Source organism: Mixophyes fleayi, chromosome 3, assembly GCF_038048845.1.
Source record: "Mixophyes fleayi isolate aMixFle1 chromosome 3, aMixFle1.hap1, whole genome shotgun sequence".
Taxonomy (NCBI): Eukaryota; Metazoa; Chordata; class Amphibia; order Anura; family Limnodynastidae; genus Mixophyes; species Mixophyes fleayi.
In genome coordinates, this window is record NC_134404.1 from 93,362,809 (window position 1) to 93,380,279 (window position 17,471).

The 17,471-nt window shown below is 36.7% G+C and overlaps 1 protein-coding gene across 25 annotated transcripts in view; it reads left to right on the forward strand.

Annotated features, from left to right (window-relative positions):
* MBNL1 (muscleblind like splicing regulator 1) overlaps positions 1-16,912 on the forward strand; it is a 127,485-nt gene extending 110,573 nt beyond the window's left edge. For 7 of the 25 annotated variants that reach the window (XM_075202005.1, XM_075201991.1, XM_075202006.1 and 4 more), the window contains 6 exons: positions 266-419; positions 4,781-4,816; positions 5,628-5,722; positions 6,725-6,814; positions 7,945-8,019; positions 10,746-16,912. In XM_075202005.1, the coding sequence (XP_075058106.1) occupies positions 266-419; positions 4,781-4,816; positions 5,628-5,722; positions 6,725-6,814; positions 7,945-8,001 (432 nt within the window). In that variant the 3' untranslated portion in view covers positions 8,002-8,019; positions 10,746-16,912. The remainder of the gene's footprint in view (positions 1-265; positions 420-4,780; positions 4,817-5,627; positions 5,723-6,724; positions 6,815-7,944; positions 8,020-10,745) is intronic. The other 18 variants (XM_075201997.1, XM_075202009.1, XM_075201999.1 and 15 more) reach the window with 5 other exon arrangements.
* Positions 16,913-17,471: the final 559 nt, after the last annotated feature.

Genomic DNA, 17,471 nt, shown 5'->3' on the forward strand with positions numbered 1-17,471 from the left:
GGTGCAGTAAACCCTAAGCCAGGGGTCAACGATTTCCCCAGGGTCAGGGTTTATCATTTTAGTGCAGTAGATTAGAGTGCCGCTTTGTATGCTTACGGCTCATTTTCCTCATTCCTGAAGAAGTCTGCAGTGAATTCACTTGGAGTCGACTGCAGCCCTCTCCAGCACTGAGAATATGAATAATGACACGTGTGGTCTGTTCACTTTTTATTTATTTATTTTCCTCATTTCTTTTATGGTTTCTTCAAACTCCTTCGGCGTGAAGGGAATTCCTCAATCTGTACTTCCCCCATTACCAAAGAGGCCTGCACTTGAAAAAACCAATGGTGCCACCGGAGTGTTTAATACGGGTTTTTTCCAGTACCAACAGGCTCTTGCCAACATGCAGCTCCAGCAGCAGGCAGCCTTTTTCCCACCAGGTAAGCTCAATGTGAGGACCTGCTCAGTGTCTGCAAGACAAGATGACTGCATAGTAACCCAACCTTGACATAGACATATTGTTGTATGTAAGACAGAGAACTGAATTATATGACACTAGTGCATAATAACAGCACTTAAATGAAAAAAAAACATACTGTAGCAGTGTGTGCTGATATTGTATGATTGAGTCATTAGATGTCACAGATTATTTATGTAGCCTCAGTACTAACTAGACATGTATAGCAGACCAACCACCTCCAGCATTAAATGAACAATGGATATGGACCTAATACTGTACAATAATTTAATTTTTAAAAAAGTATCTACGGTAAATCTCAAAGTAAGCACAAGTAACAACACACTGTAGACCCAGACCTAGTACAGAGATATTGAAGGATGCAGCAAATTGTCATCTATTCTTTGACTTAGTGAAAGCCATGAACAGAGAGGGGAAAACGGTAACTGCTTTGTTTTTGAGCTACCTCCCTTCTACACTGATTACCTCTTACAATTCACACATACTGTGTCCAGACATATTATATATGCCTCATGTCCAGTCATATTAAATAGTGCCCCCCCATGTCTAGTCATATTATATACAGTGTTCAATATTTCTCTATGGCCAGGCATATTGAATAGCTGCAGTATATTGTAATCCCAGTGTCGCACCATAATACTTGACCACCCTAACTTTTAGCCTATACCCACATGTGATTCCATATAATATACCTTCAAAGTACATTGTGCATATCTAAATAATCTAGCCCCCATATCCACCCATTTTATATAGTGCCCCAGCATATCTACCCATATTAAATAGCCCATGTCTATCCATTTATTCTCAAAATCCTCACAATTATGTAGTTTAACCAATATCCAGCCATGTTTCCCTTTATTTTATACAATCCTCCTCATCCAGAATTTCCAGCTGTATTTATACATATTATATTGCCCTCCATATTCACCTTTCTGCCAGCCCTCCTTTGTCCAGATACATAGCTCTCCGCCATACAAACATATTAGTCAAAGACAGCGGCACACATACATATGCAACTGAGTTCCGCTACTACTATTCTTCTTTGGGATATCCTGATGTAACATCACAGCCTTGGCTCCTTTTTCCATTAATACTTCCACGTTCCTGCATGAATTCATACCGGTCCACTACAGAATTGTAGTGCAAAGCTTGACAGACAGCCAGTAATTGCACAGTACTTATACTCTCTGCACTACAGTGCTGTAATGGGCTGCCGGCAACACACAATTGTAACCAGGGATATCTTCGGGGCTGTCTAAGAAGCCCAGTTATCCCTTCAGTGCACCATCAGGTGACCAGAATCAACCCTGGGGCCTACAAGCCGCTGGTCTAGTCGGACACTATTACTAACTACACAAAAAGGACCTCATTTAGAGTCGAACGCAAAGTCCGTTTTAGGCGCATCCAGCAAAAAAACACTACCACGCATGTGCAGAAAGCACCAAATCCGCCTGCATCTTGGACGCAATTAACACTTGCGACAGCTTGCGACTCACTATGAGAGAATGGGAGGAACACGGATTTGTAAAGGCGTGACCATGTAAATACATCCTAGTCGCTGTGAGGTGCAGACGCAACACACGTCAAAACAGGGCTAAAGCTGTGTGGCAGGAATTAGGTGGCGCAAGCGTTAACTAGCTGCGGGAACTGCTCGCAGCTCAATAGGGTGTTACGAGTGGGATGTAACTGGGGTTGCTTGTCACCCTACCAAGCTGCGGCACACTCCCACTCCTACACTTCTTAAACGGACTTTGCGTCCGACTCTAAATGAGGTCCTAACTGTGCAACCTGAACCTCTCTAGAGTCATTGCTAAGTATGGTTTTAAGGCGGATCTGCTATCTTCTTATAAATTCCATGAGGGCATAATTAAAACATCAAACCATGTGTTAAACCATGGATCTTTCTGTGGTGTACTGACGCTGTCTCCTTACTCTCCGTTGCATAGTAGAGTGCCACTGGCATTAGGGAGGGGCTTCCAGTAATTAGATGAGAATAAACAGATAGCAAATTGCATTTCAATTTTAACCAATGTATACAACAACATGCAAACTTAAACAAGAAAGGGAGGAAGCTGTTTCTCTGCCTTTATCACAAGATATTATACTTTATGTATATATGCATAAAGTACAATAACTGGAGAAAAATGCAGACACACAGCTTCCTCCCCTTCTTGTTTAAGTTTGCATGTTGTTGTGTGCATTGGTTTTTAACTGATATGAGGCCCTGTATGAACTTCACACATAAAGATCTGCGGGTTACTCTGATGTTTTACAAACTTATAATAATAGTCATCATCAAAATTTTCTTTTCTTTACTACTTATATAATAATATAATGATAGTTCAATACAATATATTATTATGCACCCACAGTGAGCTATCATTCCTATTATACTTAGCCAGTGAGTGGCATGACAATGGTTAGATTTGTACTTTGTCAACAGATGGAGAAATACAGGTTTGATCCCTGCATTAATAGCATGATGAATATTTCTAGAGCAGGCATCAGAGACATTTGCTTTTAAAGGGAAGAATCTAACTTAATCATTACATGTAATGTAGGTAATCATTTTATACATGTAATTCACACAGACATTTGGACATTTGTAAGTAGACGTTTTTGGACTAAATATTGGAGCTGGGCTTTATATATCACTACACCTATATTCAGCAGAAAACTCTATTTTTCCTAATATGGGCACCAGTACAGGCTTCTCCCACCCCTAAACTCAATAGAGGAGCTAAAATCTATAAATTAGCAACCTAGATGATGCTATCATTTCTTTCTGAAACTTTGTGTGATTGAAATTACCACCACAGTAATCTTTATTTCCAAACCTCTACCTAGGGCTAGATTTACTAAGCTGCGGGTTTGAAAAAGTGGGGATGTTGCCTATAGCAACCAATCAGATTCTAGCTTTTATTTATTTAGTACCTTCTACAAAATGACAGATAGAATCTGATTGGTTGCTATAGGCAACATCCCCACTTTTTCAAACCCGCAGCTTAGTAAATCTAGCCCCTAGTGTTTGTTTTGTATCATTTGCAGTCACTTGTTAAGGAAGAACTACACCCAAAACAAAAACAGTTTTTTATTTAACTGATAACTGCTCTTTTAATTGCTCTGTTCTTTTGATCTGCTGGGTCTGCGAAGTCTCCACTTGCCTGATCAAAACATGCAGAGATGTTGCCTATGCCCCGCTTCCCCTCTTCCTGGTATTTTTCAGTCATGTGAACTACACTTGCACTGAGGGAGGGACATCAGAATAGAAAAACGTGCCCCTCACTTGCTCCAAATTCCTCCACATTCCACTCACACCTTCCATTTGTTTCCAAATAGCCCCATATGCCACAAAATGGAGACTCCCACAAGCCCTCAGATCCCACATGTACTCCTAAACTCCCCCACATGCCACTCAGACCTCCCCACATGACTCCAACATACCGTTAAAACCTCCACACATGCACCCAGAGCTCCCCACATGCTCCCGCCAACCTTACCACATGCCCCTTAGACCTCCCCACATGCCCATCACATCTCCCCCACATACTAATCTGACCTCCCCCACATGCCCCTGAGACCTCCCCCACATGCCCATCAGAACTATTCCACATGCTCACCAGACCTACCCCACATGTATTATCACATCACTCCCACTTTAAATTACTCTTACAGCTGGAGCAGGCATAGGAATAAGGGACAGAAGGGTTGTGATTCATTCACTAGTTAATACGTTATAATTCAGATCATAGGAAAGTATTGTTAATAAGCGGAATTTACAAGGATACCTTTCTGTCATGTATTGCATCCTAAGCCAGTGCATACCTCCCAACATGTCTGTCCGCCGACAGTGGAATAGGGGTGTGGCTAAGCCACAAAGGGGCGTGGCTATAAGTGCTAGGCTACCCATTACATACCTTCTTCTCTCCCACATTTCCACCCATGAGACAAACATGGCAGAGGCCTAAAATCGGAAATGTTCCGCTGAAATTGGGACTGTTCCTCTGAAATTGGGACAGTTGAGTGGTATGCAGTATGTAAATGTCACTGTTATTAAATACATATTGTCTTAATGATTGCAACACTAACAAATGAGGTGATCAGTAACCCAGTTTACCCTTTGTACCTCTGCTCCACAAATATCCTAATCACCCACTGTGCTCTTCTGTGATTTGAGTATGCTCACTGTTTTATGCCACTGTTGCCATAACAACAATTTTCTTTCTTGTTCAAATATATTTTTCCTAATAACATGTGTGATGGGTTGTTTTTAATTCTTTTCCCCTTTCAATCCACCTTCCTGTTGCAATGCATGATGGGCAGGCTCAATATTGTGCATGACACCCGCTGCAAATGTTGGTAGGTGCCAGCTTTGTTTCTTAATTATTTTACTTGCCTGATTATCTATTATTCTTGCATTCAAAATCCATTACTAGTATCATATATCTAAGTAGTACTGTCCCACTAATTTTAATGAAAACAAATAATGTGCCATTTAATCCATTTACTAGGCTGTGTTGTGAGAGATGCTGCTTAGAACATTACATCATTTATTGCTTAATGTGGATTTTGACTGTAGTTAGTTTGTTTTAAAAGTAAAATAAAAGCACTGTAATTTTTAATATTGTTCTAAAATAGTTTTAAGTATTTTCTCTTCATGTGAATAAATTCAGACTTAGAAGAAAATGTAAACGTTTAAAGTGTACCTGTCTACCTAACCACAGTGGCGATGGTCATTTTGTGGGCAGGACCAATATTCAGTTTATCAATTGACATGACTCAGTGATGTCACAAGGTCCTAGTAAATAGATAGGCGGCATTTTAATGAAAATTGTTTCAACCATAATGTTGCCTTCACTATGTGTATGTGGCAGATGCACTTTAAAGTGGTTCAGAATAAAAAAATAGGCTTTGTGTGTGATGAATACCTTTTTTTGATGGTAACAAACATTTTCCCTTTTTTTTTCTCTTTCATCCCACCCTTTTCCTCTTTTCCCTGGAATGCTGACCTGCTTTTGCACTTTGATTGCATGCCACTCGCTGGTGATGTTACGCCACGTGGCTTCACGCTGCAATACATACCGTGCCAAATTGTTCTGCCACCTCTTGCTATGGTTTCCACTCTGCTACACTCTTCTGTATGTTTGCTTATATGATTTCACTCCGAAAGTTCCCATGGTGCACGGTACAGCGCCGGCTACTGTGTCTGCAGCAGCAACATCTGCCACAAGTGTTCCCTTCGCTGCAACAGCCGCAGCCAACCAGGTTTGCTAATTTACAGCTTAAATTCTTAAGAACAACTCTAAATCAGTGCTTTGTAATAACACTCTGTGTTCACCTTACCTCCTGTTGGCATACTTATTGTTTACCACAGCACGTTTAGTTAGTGAACTATTTTTACTAAAATGCCAGTGTAATTGGTTGTTTGATAAAGGGTTAGACATTTTTCAGTCAAACAGAATGTAAAAAAAAAATCACTCCATTTCACCCAGAATGTGGTGACAATTTGAAGGATAGAATTGTAAGAAAGTGGAACGTTGAGTCAAAGAGACGCTTATTCACTATGCTGTCCTTGCAGAAATATTTAGATATAAATACATCCTGAAACTGGTACCTCTGGTAATAGTTACAAAAATATCGCTCTCAGGACAGTGTTTATAGGTAATACTGAGACCCCTATTATCAAATAAAAACTACTGTGTTGAATAAAGGTAATGTTTATTTTGTGTAGGGTTGACTTTTATCACCTGGCTGAATATATTAGGCAGTCTTGGACATGACTTTATGCATATTATTATATTGGCAATACACATTGCTTTATTGCAGCCAATATCAGGCAATTGTTTTCACATGAATGTGTATATGCCCAGAAAAATGACTGAGCCCTCATAATGATCCTATCATGATCATTTTCGGGAATGATTGCAAATGTGGCTGCAGATTGCCCCTATCGGTCTGTGTAAGGTCATCTTTCAACCACACTACCACCCTAATGAGGCCAGCAGTTATTTGTCCACTCAGCATAAGGGGCAGCACAGGTGATTATTGGCCAATTTGGACATCTACATGTCAATCCTGTTGGTAAATTCCTTGCTTTTTTAAAAAGATTTTGATTTTCCCTTTTTGTGCACTTATCAAATCAAAAGGTGTCAGAGTAGTATTGCTTATCTTACACATTCACAAATGTTTTAGCTTTTGAGACTTAACAGGAAACTTCCATCCTCTTTTAATTTTTTATTTTATAATCAATCAATCCTTAATCAACAGAACTGCAGGGGTCCAACCTGGAGTCCGGAATTGATTTACTCTTTTGGACGGGAACCATGGCCCTTCCAGATGAGAGTCAGAGGTGACCAGGTGAATTTCTCAAGCTTAGCGAACCCCACCCACTTCTGAATTGAAAAGTTCACCTTTTGGAATCCAGATTTAAAGTGGACCAAAACTGTACTTAACTATTGGGCGGTTGTGGGGGGTAATATTATAAAACTATGATTTTCCCTTGAATTTAGATTATTATTTAATTCAGTTAAATCTACAGTAACCAGTGACTATTATTAGTATATTTTTATATAAAACAATTTTTAAAGGGTTGTCCACCTCATTCATTCATTGTAGTGGATTAATCTGTCCAGTACCTGTTAGTAGAATAGATAACATGGGGAGTTACTGTGGTAGGGACCCTCCTGGAGAGACCCACCCACACCTCCTTAGTGTTTTCTACATGAGGGGCAAATAAAAATTAAAAGAAGTTGTCTAAAAGTGGACAACTATTTTAACCAGGTCTTTTTGGGGTTGGTTCATTGTTGTGCCAAGCTCAAAGATAATACATGTGATTCACGATTTATAAAAAAAATCTGTTATTAATTAAATGGACTAAAGTTACTGCATTGTTTGTTGTGAATGCTAAATCAGTGTAAGCTGATGTCTAACACCAAACTTGATCAAAATTTTGATTTCCACTTTATAACAAACTTGCAGAAGTGAGAAATGTCTAACTCCTCAGCAGATGTATATTCTGTATTACCTTGTTATAACAAAATCAATGCACAGAGTATGCATAGAAAACGTTGTTCTTTAATCTTTAATTGAGTCTACAATATTAGCCTGTCAGAAAACTGAAATAACCCCAATGACATTTCAAAGTACCTTTTCTATAAATCGTAGCTATTCTTCAGACCCTTAGTTCCGCAATCATACTTAGAAACAATAATGACATTTGTGTATGCCAACAAAAGAAGGTCTCTTTCCAATCACTGCTACATACGTATTCTGTAATGTGTCGCTCTCTTGGCATCCTGTGCTGCTGCTGACACTTATTTAGAGTTGTTAAGCAATTCTTAACACCAGTTTGCTACTATAGCATTTAGTTTCACAATGTACTTACTGCTTCACATTCAGACATTAGGTGCTTTTGTTGTGTTTTCTAGAAGTGGCTGATTCCTGGCTGCAAATGTTTTCAATTTATTGTCAAAATGTTTTATCTACAGATACCCATAATATCTGCAGATCATCTGAGTAGTCACAAGTATGTTACACAGCTCTAGAGATCGTGTCCCAATTCAGTAAGTTACCTCTGCGCTTTCACATTTCAGATGCTTTCGATGTGTTTTTGAAATAACCAGCATTTTTCTGAGGTATATTGCACTACATTTTAGAAACCTTTCAGGTACAAAAAGTACATATGTTCAACAGTTAATTAAAGGATATTATAATTTGGGTTTATTTATAACATTCCTGTCCTCTAGAACAATGCGACTTGGAATGAGTTCTGCCTTTTAAACCCTATCCAAGATTATATATACGCTTTGTTGTGTCATCTTTCCTTTAAAGGTTAACCCAGATACAGTCATAGAGAATTGTGATACAGTTTTTAGCACTTACGCCCAGTCCCCTCCCATTACACCCATGGAATTGTAGGCTGTAGTAAGGGTCCTTTGTGCTCGAATATGAATTGGACAGTGCTGCATTCTCTGGCGTATGGGCTAGTTCTGGGCATGTGCATAACGATTTAACACAAAATACGGCATATATATCGGCATCTACGTTCCTTAATGAATTAGCCGTTAACGTCTACAGTGTAGGTTCTATGTAAGGGCAAGGTGTCCCCTCATTATCTAAACAGTGCAGGGACATAATGCAGAAACGATAATTGCCTTATCCCAACTCACTAGTTCTCCATACACACATGATTTGTGTTTTTTACTATATACCTGGTTAATGCAATACTAGAATAGCTGACTGCAATGTCTCACACATCATAACCAGAAGATTGCCACACATCAAGGGCATTTCTAACTATAATTAATGAATTCATTCATTCTAATGCCTTAGAGAAGAGTGGGATATTTATAATATAAAGTGTGGAGAAAAATTTCGAATAGCACTTACTTGCACCATCAGTTCCTAAGTTAAACTAACACCACTATCTCCATCTCCTTTTTTCCCACATCTAAATTGTGTGTTTGGAGGGTACATGTGCAGTTCTAAATAGTTATACAGCCTGGTCTGTTGCTAGATAGTGTCTATTGATAATAGCATGTACAGCTCCTTATTTTAAAACTATGCTTCTTTTGTTGTTAAGTGGACTTTTAAATGACTAAACAGAGTTAATAAAATATAGCTGACTTCTGATTGACTGCTCAGGAGTCCACTGAATGATATTCAATATTAAACAAATAGCAGCATATATTTTTATCAATAGTAATTCCTCAGCCGATAGTAACTTTGTCATCTTGTATTGCAAGACAGGTGGTTACATCAAACTGTTGCATGATAAAAGTTGATGGTTACAGCACTGAATAGTTTCTCTAATGTACCTGTGACCATGTTAATGTTTGTGTGCATGCATCACAGTACAGTCTGCTGCTGTACTTCCTTCCTACTCATTTTAAACATCATTCAATTCAGGATTTACAGTTACAACTGTCAATGACCTGATTCAATTTCTGGAACACCGATTAACGCATTGATTTCTATATCCAGGAACATTCCACTAATACAGTACATCAAGTTATATCTACAGTGCATTGTAGTAACTTGTAACTTATGTATGCTCTTGTACTGTAAACAGATTGTGGATTGTCTATCCATCTATCGTGCGCTGATATACAGGTCACAGAACTCCAAGGTTCCTTCTAATAACTTATTTAATTTTAAAGTAAGGGGGTACATTATGTTCTGCAATGCACAACTTTCAATTTGGCACAAAGTAAAGAGTATTGTATATTGTCCAGGTGTGTTTAACCTTCTCTGACAGTTGTACATTCCATCACAGAAAACGTTCAACATGAGAATATGATGCAAGTGACATCACCATTCTCCCACGTCATGACATCACTATTCATCTAATATAAGGATATAGTTTCATGTCAGTTTTTATGTTCATGTACATTGTGTGTGTGTGTGTGTGTGTGTGTGTGTGTGTATATATACACACATATATATATATATATATATGTACATGGTACCATCATTTTTCACTAGCGTACACAAACTCGGTTTACCTATGTTATTTGAGCATACAATCTAATACTATTGGTGCTTGGAATACAGTGAGACAAAGTGACACGTTCAATGTCTCAAGGAGCCATTAATAGGACTCACAGTAGGGTCTACAGCAAGTCATTTATTATTAGTGTTAGTGCCAGTGGTGGAACCACCACCGTTGCAGCAGCTCCAAGGCCTGGAGATGAGCGGGGGCCAGTAGACGTCGCCCCTCAGTGCAATGGTGGTGGGAGCGCTTCTGCCTGCATACACATGTCAGCACAAGTACAGTTAAGTTCTTCACTGCGCAGATCTACGCTAATGCTCAGAAGAGCATTTCGGGTGCCTGAGGAGAACAGAGATTTAGTGTTCCCACCCCTGATCATATATCTCCATGTATGTATGTTTAAAATCACCCCCAGCATTCAATCAGGGCTATATTCACACATTATCCATATAGCCACATTTTTTGGTTTAGATTATACCACTTCATTCAATTATAATGTAGAGCACCTAAAAACTGAGCAACAATAATGTTTGCTGTTTGTGTATAAAATAATTACTTGTGTGTCTGTTTTGTTTATTTGTTGTTTTCCAGTTGCCTCTTTCCACACGTTTTTTTTTTACCAAAGCAGATATTTTTATGTATGAAATGAAAGGATTAAATTAACCCAAAAGGTTGTACTTAAAGTACAGTATTGTGGTTATACAGAGCTGGTCTCCACAAATAACGCACTGAAAATAAAAATGTCATTGATAAAATGGTTAACATCAACCCTGTGTATATTTATTTATTTTTCTCTAGATCATACTAAGGAGAAAAGGACAGTGGACTTGAAGAAAAATATAGGTCAAGGCCATTAGCCATAGTATGCATACAGTACAACCAAGAAACACAAAGTTTCCCACAATGCATGCTGAACAATGCCAAGATCAACATGGATTCCCATTACACACATTGCAATATATCATTTGTACATTTTATTAATATTTGTGCTAAAGTGAAATTACTATCTAAGTATACAACATATCCTGTCTTTTCAGCAAGTGGTTTGCATACATACATCTCTTAGGACCAGTCACTTGTCCATCTAGTGTATTGGTTTTATTCTCGCATTGAAAATTCAGACTATGTTGTAAACATCTATCTCAAATGTGTTGGTACGTCTTTAGACCAAGATTATGATTTTTTAATTTTTTTTTTCAAGGTTTACAAATAACAAAAGGTGCACCTTGTATTTAAAATTGCCATGTAGCTGAGAGTATGCATGCAAAGTAATTTTATAAGGATAATATTTTTCTTGTTATAGATTGTAAGAGGTGGCAAGAGATCTGACACAGATGAATGTGCCAAGCAAACCACAGCTGTGTATGTTTTTAAAGCACATTAAGGCTTTACGTACGATATTACTAAGTGTTCCCATGAAGTGCCATTGACTGTACATCATTATAGAGTATTATTTCAACAGTGTTATTTTTTTGTTTTTGTTTTACAGAAACCATATTTTTGTGTTAGCATTGGGTCAGTCAAGGATTTTCAAAGCCAAAGTTCTCACAGAAATGAGCTTATCTAAACCTAGGTTGTGACATCACTAGAAATGCCATCCTTTTATGTGGTTTTAAACAAATGTTCCAGAGAAAACATAGACAACTTCTATACAGTATATCATAGCAGTAGATTTCTGGGAGATCTTAACTACTTGTGTTTTATTGACTTACATAGAAAACTCATAGCAGGTGTAATGCAGTGTGCTGAAGCTAAGATAGCTGATAAAAGGTTCCTGACATTGATTTGTAAAACCAGCTAAGAGAGGAAATAATGCAAAAATCAAGCAGAGCGTAATATTTTAAATCAAATTTGATTTTTTTTTTTCCAGTTTGTGTTCTGGAGTGATCCCAATTATGTAAAAAAATACAAAAAGTGGGCATGACATGAGCAGCACTCCGCAGCATGTCATCTGTAACGTAACTATAGTGTTTGCAGTGGTAAACTCAGGTAAAATTGCCGCCTGCTGATCAGGTAGTGTGCACAGTGCTCTAGCGGTTTTTCTAAGGGTAATCTTGCATGTTTTTTCCATGTTTGCGTAACGTTTGTATAGCACTTTGCGTTGTTTTCCTATAAATCTTTTCATTTTCCCTGATTTGGTGTGACACCACTTCCTTACCTATAGTGGTTTTATAACGATTGCTCACAGTAATGCAGGAACTGTGTGAGTTTATTACAAGAAAGTTTATTGCAGCAACGTTGTCACTGTGAATGTAGAAATGTCTGCCTATGCCTAGTACTGCAAAACCTATGGCAGATCTTGATGGTCCCTGACTTGTGAGTTGGAAGAAATATGCTTTAGCACATGCTGTATTCCTTACGCTTGTCTGAAACTCAGACATACCTTTGCATACGCCCTAAGGAGAAAATGAATAAAATGATAGTTCAGTTTCAAAAGTGTACTATGTCTTGTTCGAGCGCGGTCCAAACAAAAGTCTTTAATCATTTACAGTACTTTTCCTTTTTTACTACTGATACTCATGTCTCTTTAGTAACATACCTAAAACAATTACCTTATGCAGACTGGGGCTGCTTAGGTTGTACATGATACTAGCAGCAAATAAAACATAATACTACAACTCCCTATTGTTTGCAGCACAGTTAAAAGCTACTGGCCTTCAAGACCGAATGATAAAACTTACAGTGGAAACACCTGCAGCTCAACAATAACTAAGTAAACATTCATATATTGTGCTAAATGTTATCCGCACAAAACAATAAGTATTCCCTCTTTAAATTAACATTTTTGTGTTAAGAGATTTCTTGTTTCGTAATTAGTGCTGTTCAATATATGGACATTGCTTAGGTAGCCACTTCTAAATGCAACTTTAAGAAGTCAATGATATTTACCATCTCAACACTCTTAAAATGTGTCCCAAAATGTCCTGTGTATGCATGTTTGTACCTTATCACCCTTCTTACGTTTACCTTTAAAATTTGCACTTTTTATTGCCTTAATATACATATTTTAACAATGCCAACCATCTATCCTGTGCCTAAATATCCATTAATTTAGAAAACACAATTTCCCTGACAAAAATTATCATTGAAAAAGAATGGTGCGATTTGAGGCAAATAGTAAGTGCATTAGGAAGAGATTTAAGAACGTTTGTCAGTGACTTTTTTTCAGTCCCATCTAGAATTGAAAATGCATTTATACAGTGGTTTGTATAGAATGTATTTTGTCACAAAACGCACACAATGTAACAAAAAGCTGCTACTTCCACCAAATAATTCAAAACATGTTTAGTTAGGGCTGTGCTGTATATATGTACCATATATTATGAAATATATATATATAGTTACGTATTCTTTCAAGAATACTAGTATCTTACACCTAGTATGTACATTACATACAATATGCACTAACCTAAAGTATATAGACAAAGAATTTACATTTGTATACTTTTGTGTAAATAGATATATAATATATACATATGTGTGTTTGAAAATTAAGTATTAGTTGAAAAATTGGGCAGTTGTGTTCATAAAAGGATGAGCAATTTCTGTGATGCCATAACACAAATTATTACTGCAATTTGTAGTCTCTGTGAAAACGTGTTATTGAAAGAAATCAATCTGCAGGAAAGTACTTTAAACTCATAGCAGAGACTTTACCCATTGAAGAAAACTAAACCAGAATCTAAAATCAAGTGCATTTTAAAATTATATCTGAATGAAACATATTAAACGTTTCTTTTTATTTGGATGAACCTGTTCTATTGCTGGCAGATAAACTTGCAATACATTTGCTGATTAAAGGGTTATTAATTAATACTTCTGCAGGTCAAGATTCATCAATTAAACAACACCTTCAGAAAAGGAGAAATCTCTGATAATTCCCGTGACTCCCTGCGTTGTGTCCGCCCTCTCACTTACAGTACAGGGGTTGGTGTGTGGCGTGACTGAGTGTTCCATAGTGCCGTCTATGTCAGTTAATTGATTCTAGCAATTGTAAGAGTTTAGAGTAATGTGTCCCATCAATGGGGAGTTTATCTTCCTCCTGACAAGGTCCAACAAATAATGGAACCTATTACCTTAAAACAGGAGGTTTTACATTCTGAAGTTTCTATTAAAATGTTTTTGGGCTGTATTTTGGAGACGGTAAAGGCAGTGATAACTATGAGAAACAGTGTTACAATACTCTCTGTAAATTTAACACCAGAGACCACAATTTGTTGTATTTTTGGTCAATTTGGTATATATCAAAACTGTCCTAATCATTGTAATAACGCTTCAAATCAGTTCTCTAGATTAGTACTAGATGGACATTCAAATATGGTTCACCTTCAGGTGGGGGGGGGCGTAGGGCAACGCATCTAAGGCAGATATAGGGCTGCTGTATGTGTCCGTAGGCTAACCAAAGCAAAATCAGTGCTGCAGGGAAGCAGGAAAATCAGTGTATCCTTGGAAGATGCATTTATATATATGTCCCTGATTTAGCCGGACTGTACCCACTACATGAATGGTTTAAAGTCACCCAGCAAGATGATCACACTGGCAGATGCTGAATGTAAATGGTATTTACATTATACAAAACATTTTACTTTATTATAGTTAATAACCCTCAGCCTATGTCTTGCATTATCTCAATGCAGTAAATCCATGTGTTATAAGCTTGAAAAAGCTTTGCTTAGTCAAAATCTTTTAATATTATAATACAGTATTATAATACATTAGATGTGCATCTATTTCACCAAGTGGATTTCTTTTAATCTGCGGAAAATCTGCAGTCGGGAATCCATCATAAACAGAAGCGTCTGCAGGACAATGAAAGTCACAGACACTTATGGTTGAATTAGAGGATGTGACGATCAATTCCATGATGTATAGAAAATGTTATGTCCTTAAGTAACGATTTTGGTATAAGACTGAAATTGATTTTAATGATTGTACTGTGCATCTACTAAAGCCTTAGATTACATTACGGGTTGAAACCCAAACCAATGTAATTTCAGTTGTGTTAAGAAAGTATAAGTGACTTTGCATTTTATGATAATTACTTACATTGTTGAATAGTAATTTTCTCTTGTTAAAATGTAATTTTTAATTTCATACATTTATTAGAATGTTTTTATTTCTATTGCAAGTTAAATACTGTTTTTAGTTTGTAGTTGTTTTTTTTTAATAGATTTTACTGATGACTTTTTCAAAATACAAAAAAAAAAGAATAAAAAGTAGTTTTATTTTCTTCATACCATACTCAGTTCTGAATTTACATGTATTGTCATATAAGTATTTGTATTATTGTTAACTAAATGAATTATATTTTACTGACTTAATATTGCAATGTAAGAATATCAGTCATTGTTAGTTTTCACTAAGAGAACAAAGATCTTTTGTATGGATATCTTATATTATATAATCATTAAAAAGTGAGGTGTTAAGTTGTTGCTGCGGCAACAGTCCTGGCAGACAATTAAGTAATATTTTGATGAGTTATTTTGTTTGTAATTAGTTATAAGAAAATAGTTCCTAGATATTAGAGTAAAGTTTATTTTCTACTGTATCCATTTCAGATGTTAAAATATTGTTTTAATATTTTTGGAAATCCCTGAATATCAGGCCTTGTTATAAATAAGCTGCATAATCAATAAATCAAGGGACTTTTTTTGTTGATAATCCAAATATTCAAAGTTTACGTAATGAGTAAGAGTGTGCATACTCTTGAAGGTTGATTATGCTGCAATTTTGCATGTGGGAAAGGATAGGGAGAAGTTGACTTTTTGCACTTCTGTATATAGTCAAAATAAAGAGAGAAACATGTATTATAGTAAGATCTTATTTTGAATAAAAATGTCTATAATTACAAGGAGTTTTGTTAAGACTCATAAAACGACAGGCTGAACAAAATTGCTTGCAAGTGGCAGAGTTAGCACTCCATACCCCCTAAAAAGTTGCTTTGCTTGATGTGATCAGCTTGTAGTTTGCCAGGATTTTTTAGCTGGGCAGATAAACCATTGTTCTGAGATCATAAGATCGAACAAATACAGACTCACTGGTCAACATCTGCCTGAACAGCATCACACAAACAGTGCAGATACTTCAGCCATTAAAAAGGTGGATTTATGGATCAAGTAATCCAGACATTACTCAACTTTAAACAACTGCATGTTTAGAATATCACAGGAAATAAACAATATTTAGGGTATATACTATTCAATTCAATTTCTGACAGTTTTGTAGTTTATTCTTCACAAGACAAAAAAAAATACTGAATTTCACAAAACATAAAGTACTCCTGTTGCCTACACATAGTGGAATCAGTTTATTTTGTGGGTTGAACCCATGTTAAACCTATCAATTCACTAGGAATATTAATGTATTAGAGGCAGGAGGCACAATGTGCCTCAGTGCTGTTAGTGAAATGATAGGTTACATTCTCATGAAGATTGGTTCAGCTCATAAACTGGCTGCCTCCACTGTGTGGCCACAACATGTACACTTTAGTAATCATAAGCAGGCAAAGCATACAGCGCACATAAGCTGTAGTAGTAACGTGATTTTATTTTAATTTTTATTGCTTTAATTTGTTCTTTTAGCAGATGATTTGTATATAAGTACTTAATAAATTGCACTCACCAAACAGTATAATGTTGTAAACCAAAGCTAAAAATGATTATTGCTACTATTATTATTATTGTTATTATTATTGGACCATTTTGTTACCCAGAAGTCACACTGGCGAATACCTAAGTTGCACTTAAATTGAATTGTTGAACTCTTCATCTGCTAGAAGGACAGATGAGCTTGATTTTGCTATTGTATAACCACCAATTTACTTTTTTGCTTGTAGTTGCTAAAACCTATGTACTCTGTCTTCGGCTGCAGATTGTTTTTATGCTTATTTTATTCTTAATGCTAATAGGTGAACATGTTGTATGAAAATAAAGTGAATTTGCCCTAATAAAACTTATCTTTATCGAGTTGGCTTTCTGTGTCTACCATTTCATAGTCATAACATGAACGAAAAAGGTGAAGAAAGTTTAATGGAAAAACCTATGGACTGTGGTCAGCGGAGAGCATCTAATAAGGCAACCTGAGGGAGTCAGCACGTTCTGGGGGCAGCAAACACAAGGGAATTATATGAAAGTGCACACGTGGCTGTAACAGATAAAAGCCTTATATGTCTTAGGAAGATTAAAGGCAAATAGTTTATAATGACGTAAATGGTAACAGTACTGCATACTTACATATCACAGACCATCTTCACTTTACACTGAACTGACACAAATTAATATGAAGAAAAAAAAAATGTTTAAAGAATTAGTAATATTTTTGGACTTTTTTAATGTAAATTTATGTTACAAAACTCATAGGGTTACATTTGGCAATTACACTCCTGTGTTTGTACTATTGCACTTTCTATCAGTATGTCTATAATCTTACCTGTTAAGTTATAATGATTTCTCTAAATTCCACATGCAGGCCCGCCCCTGTTGCAGTCTCATCAGCTTGACATCAGTGGGTTTGATTTCCACAGTA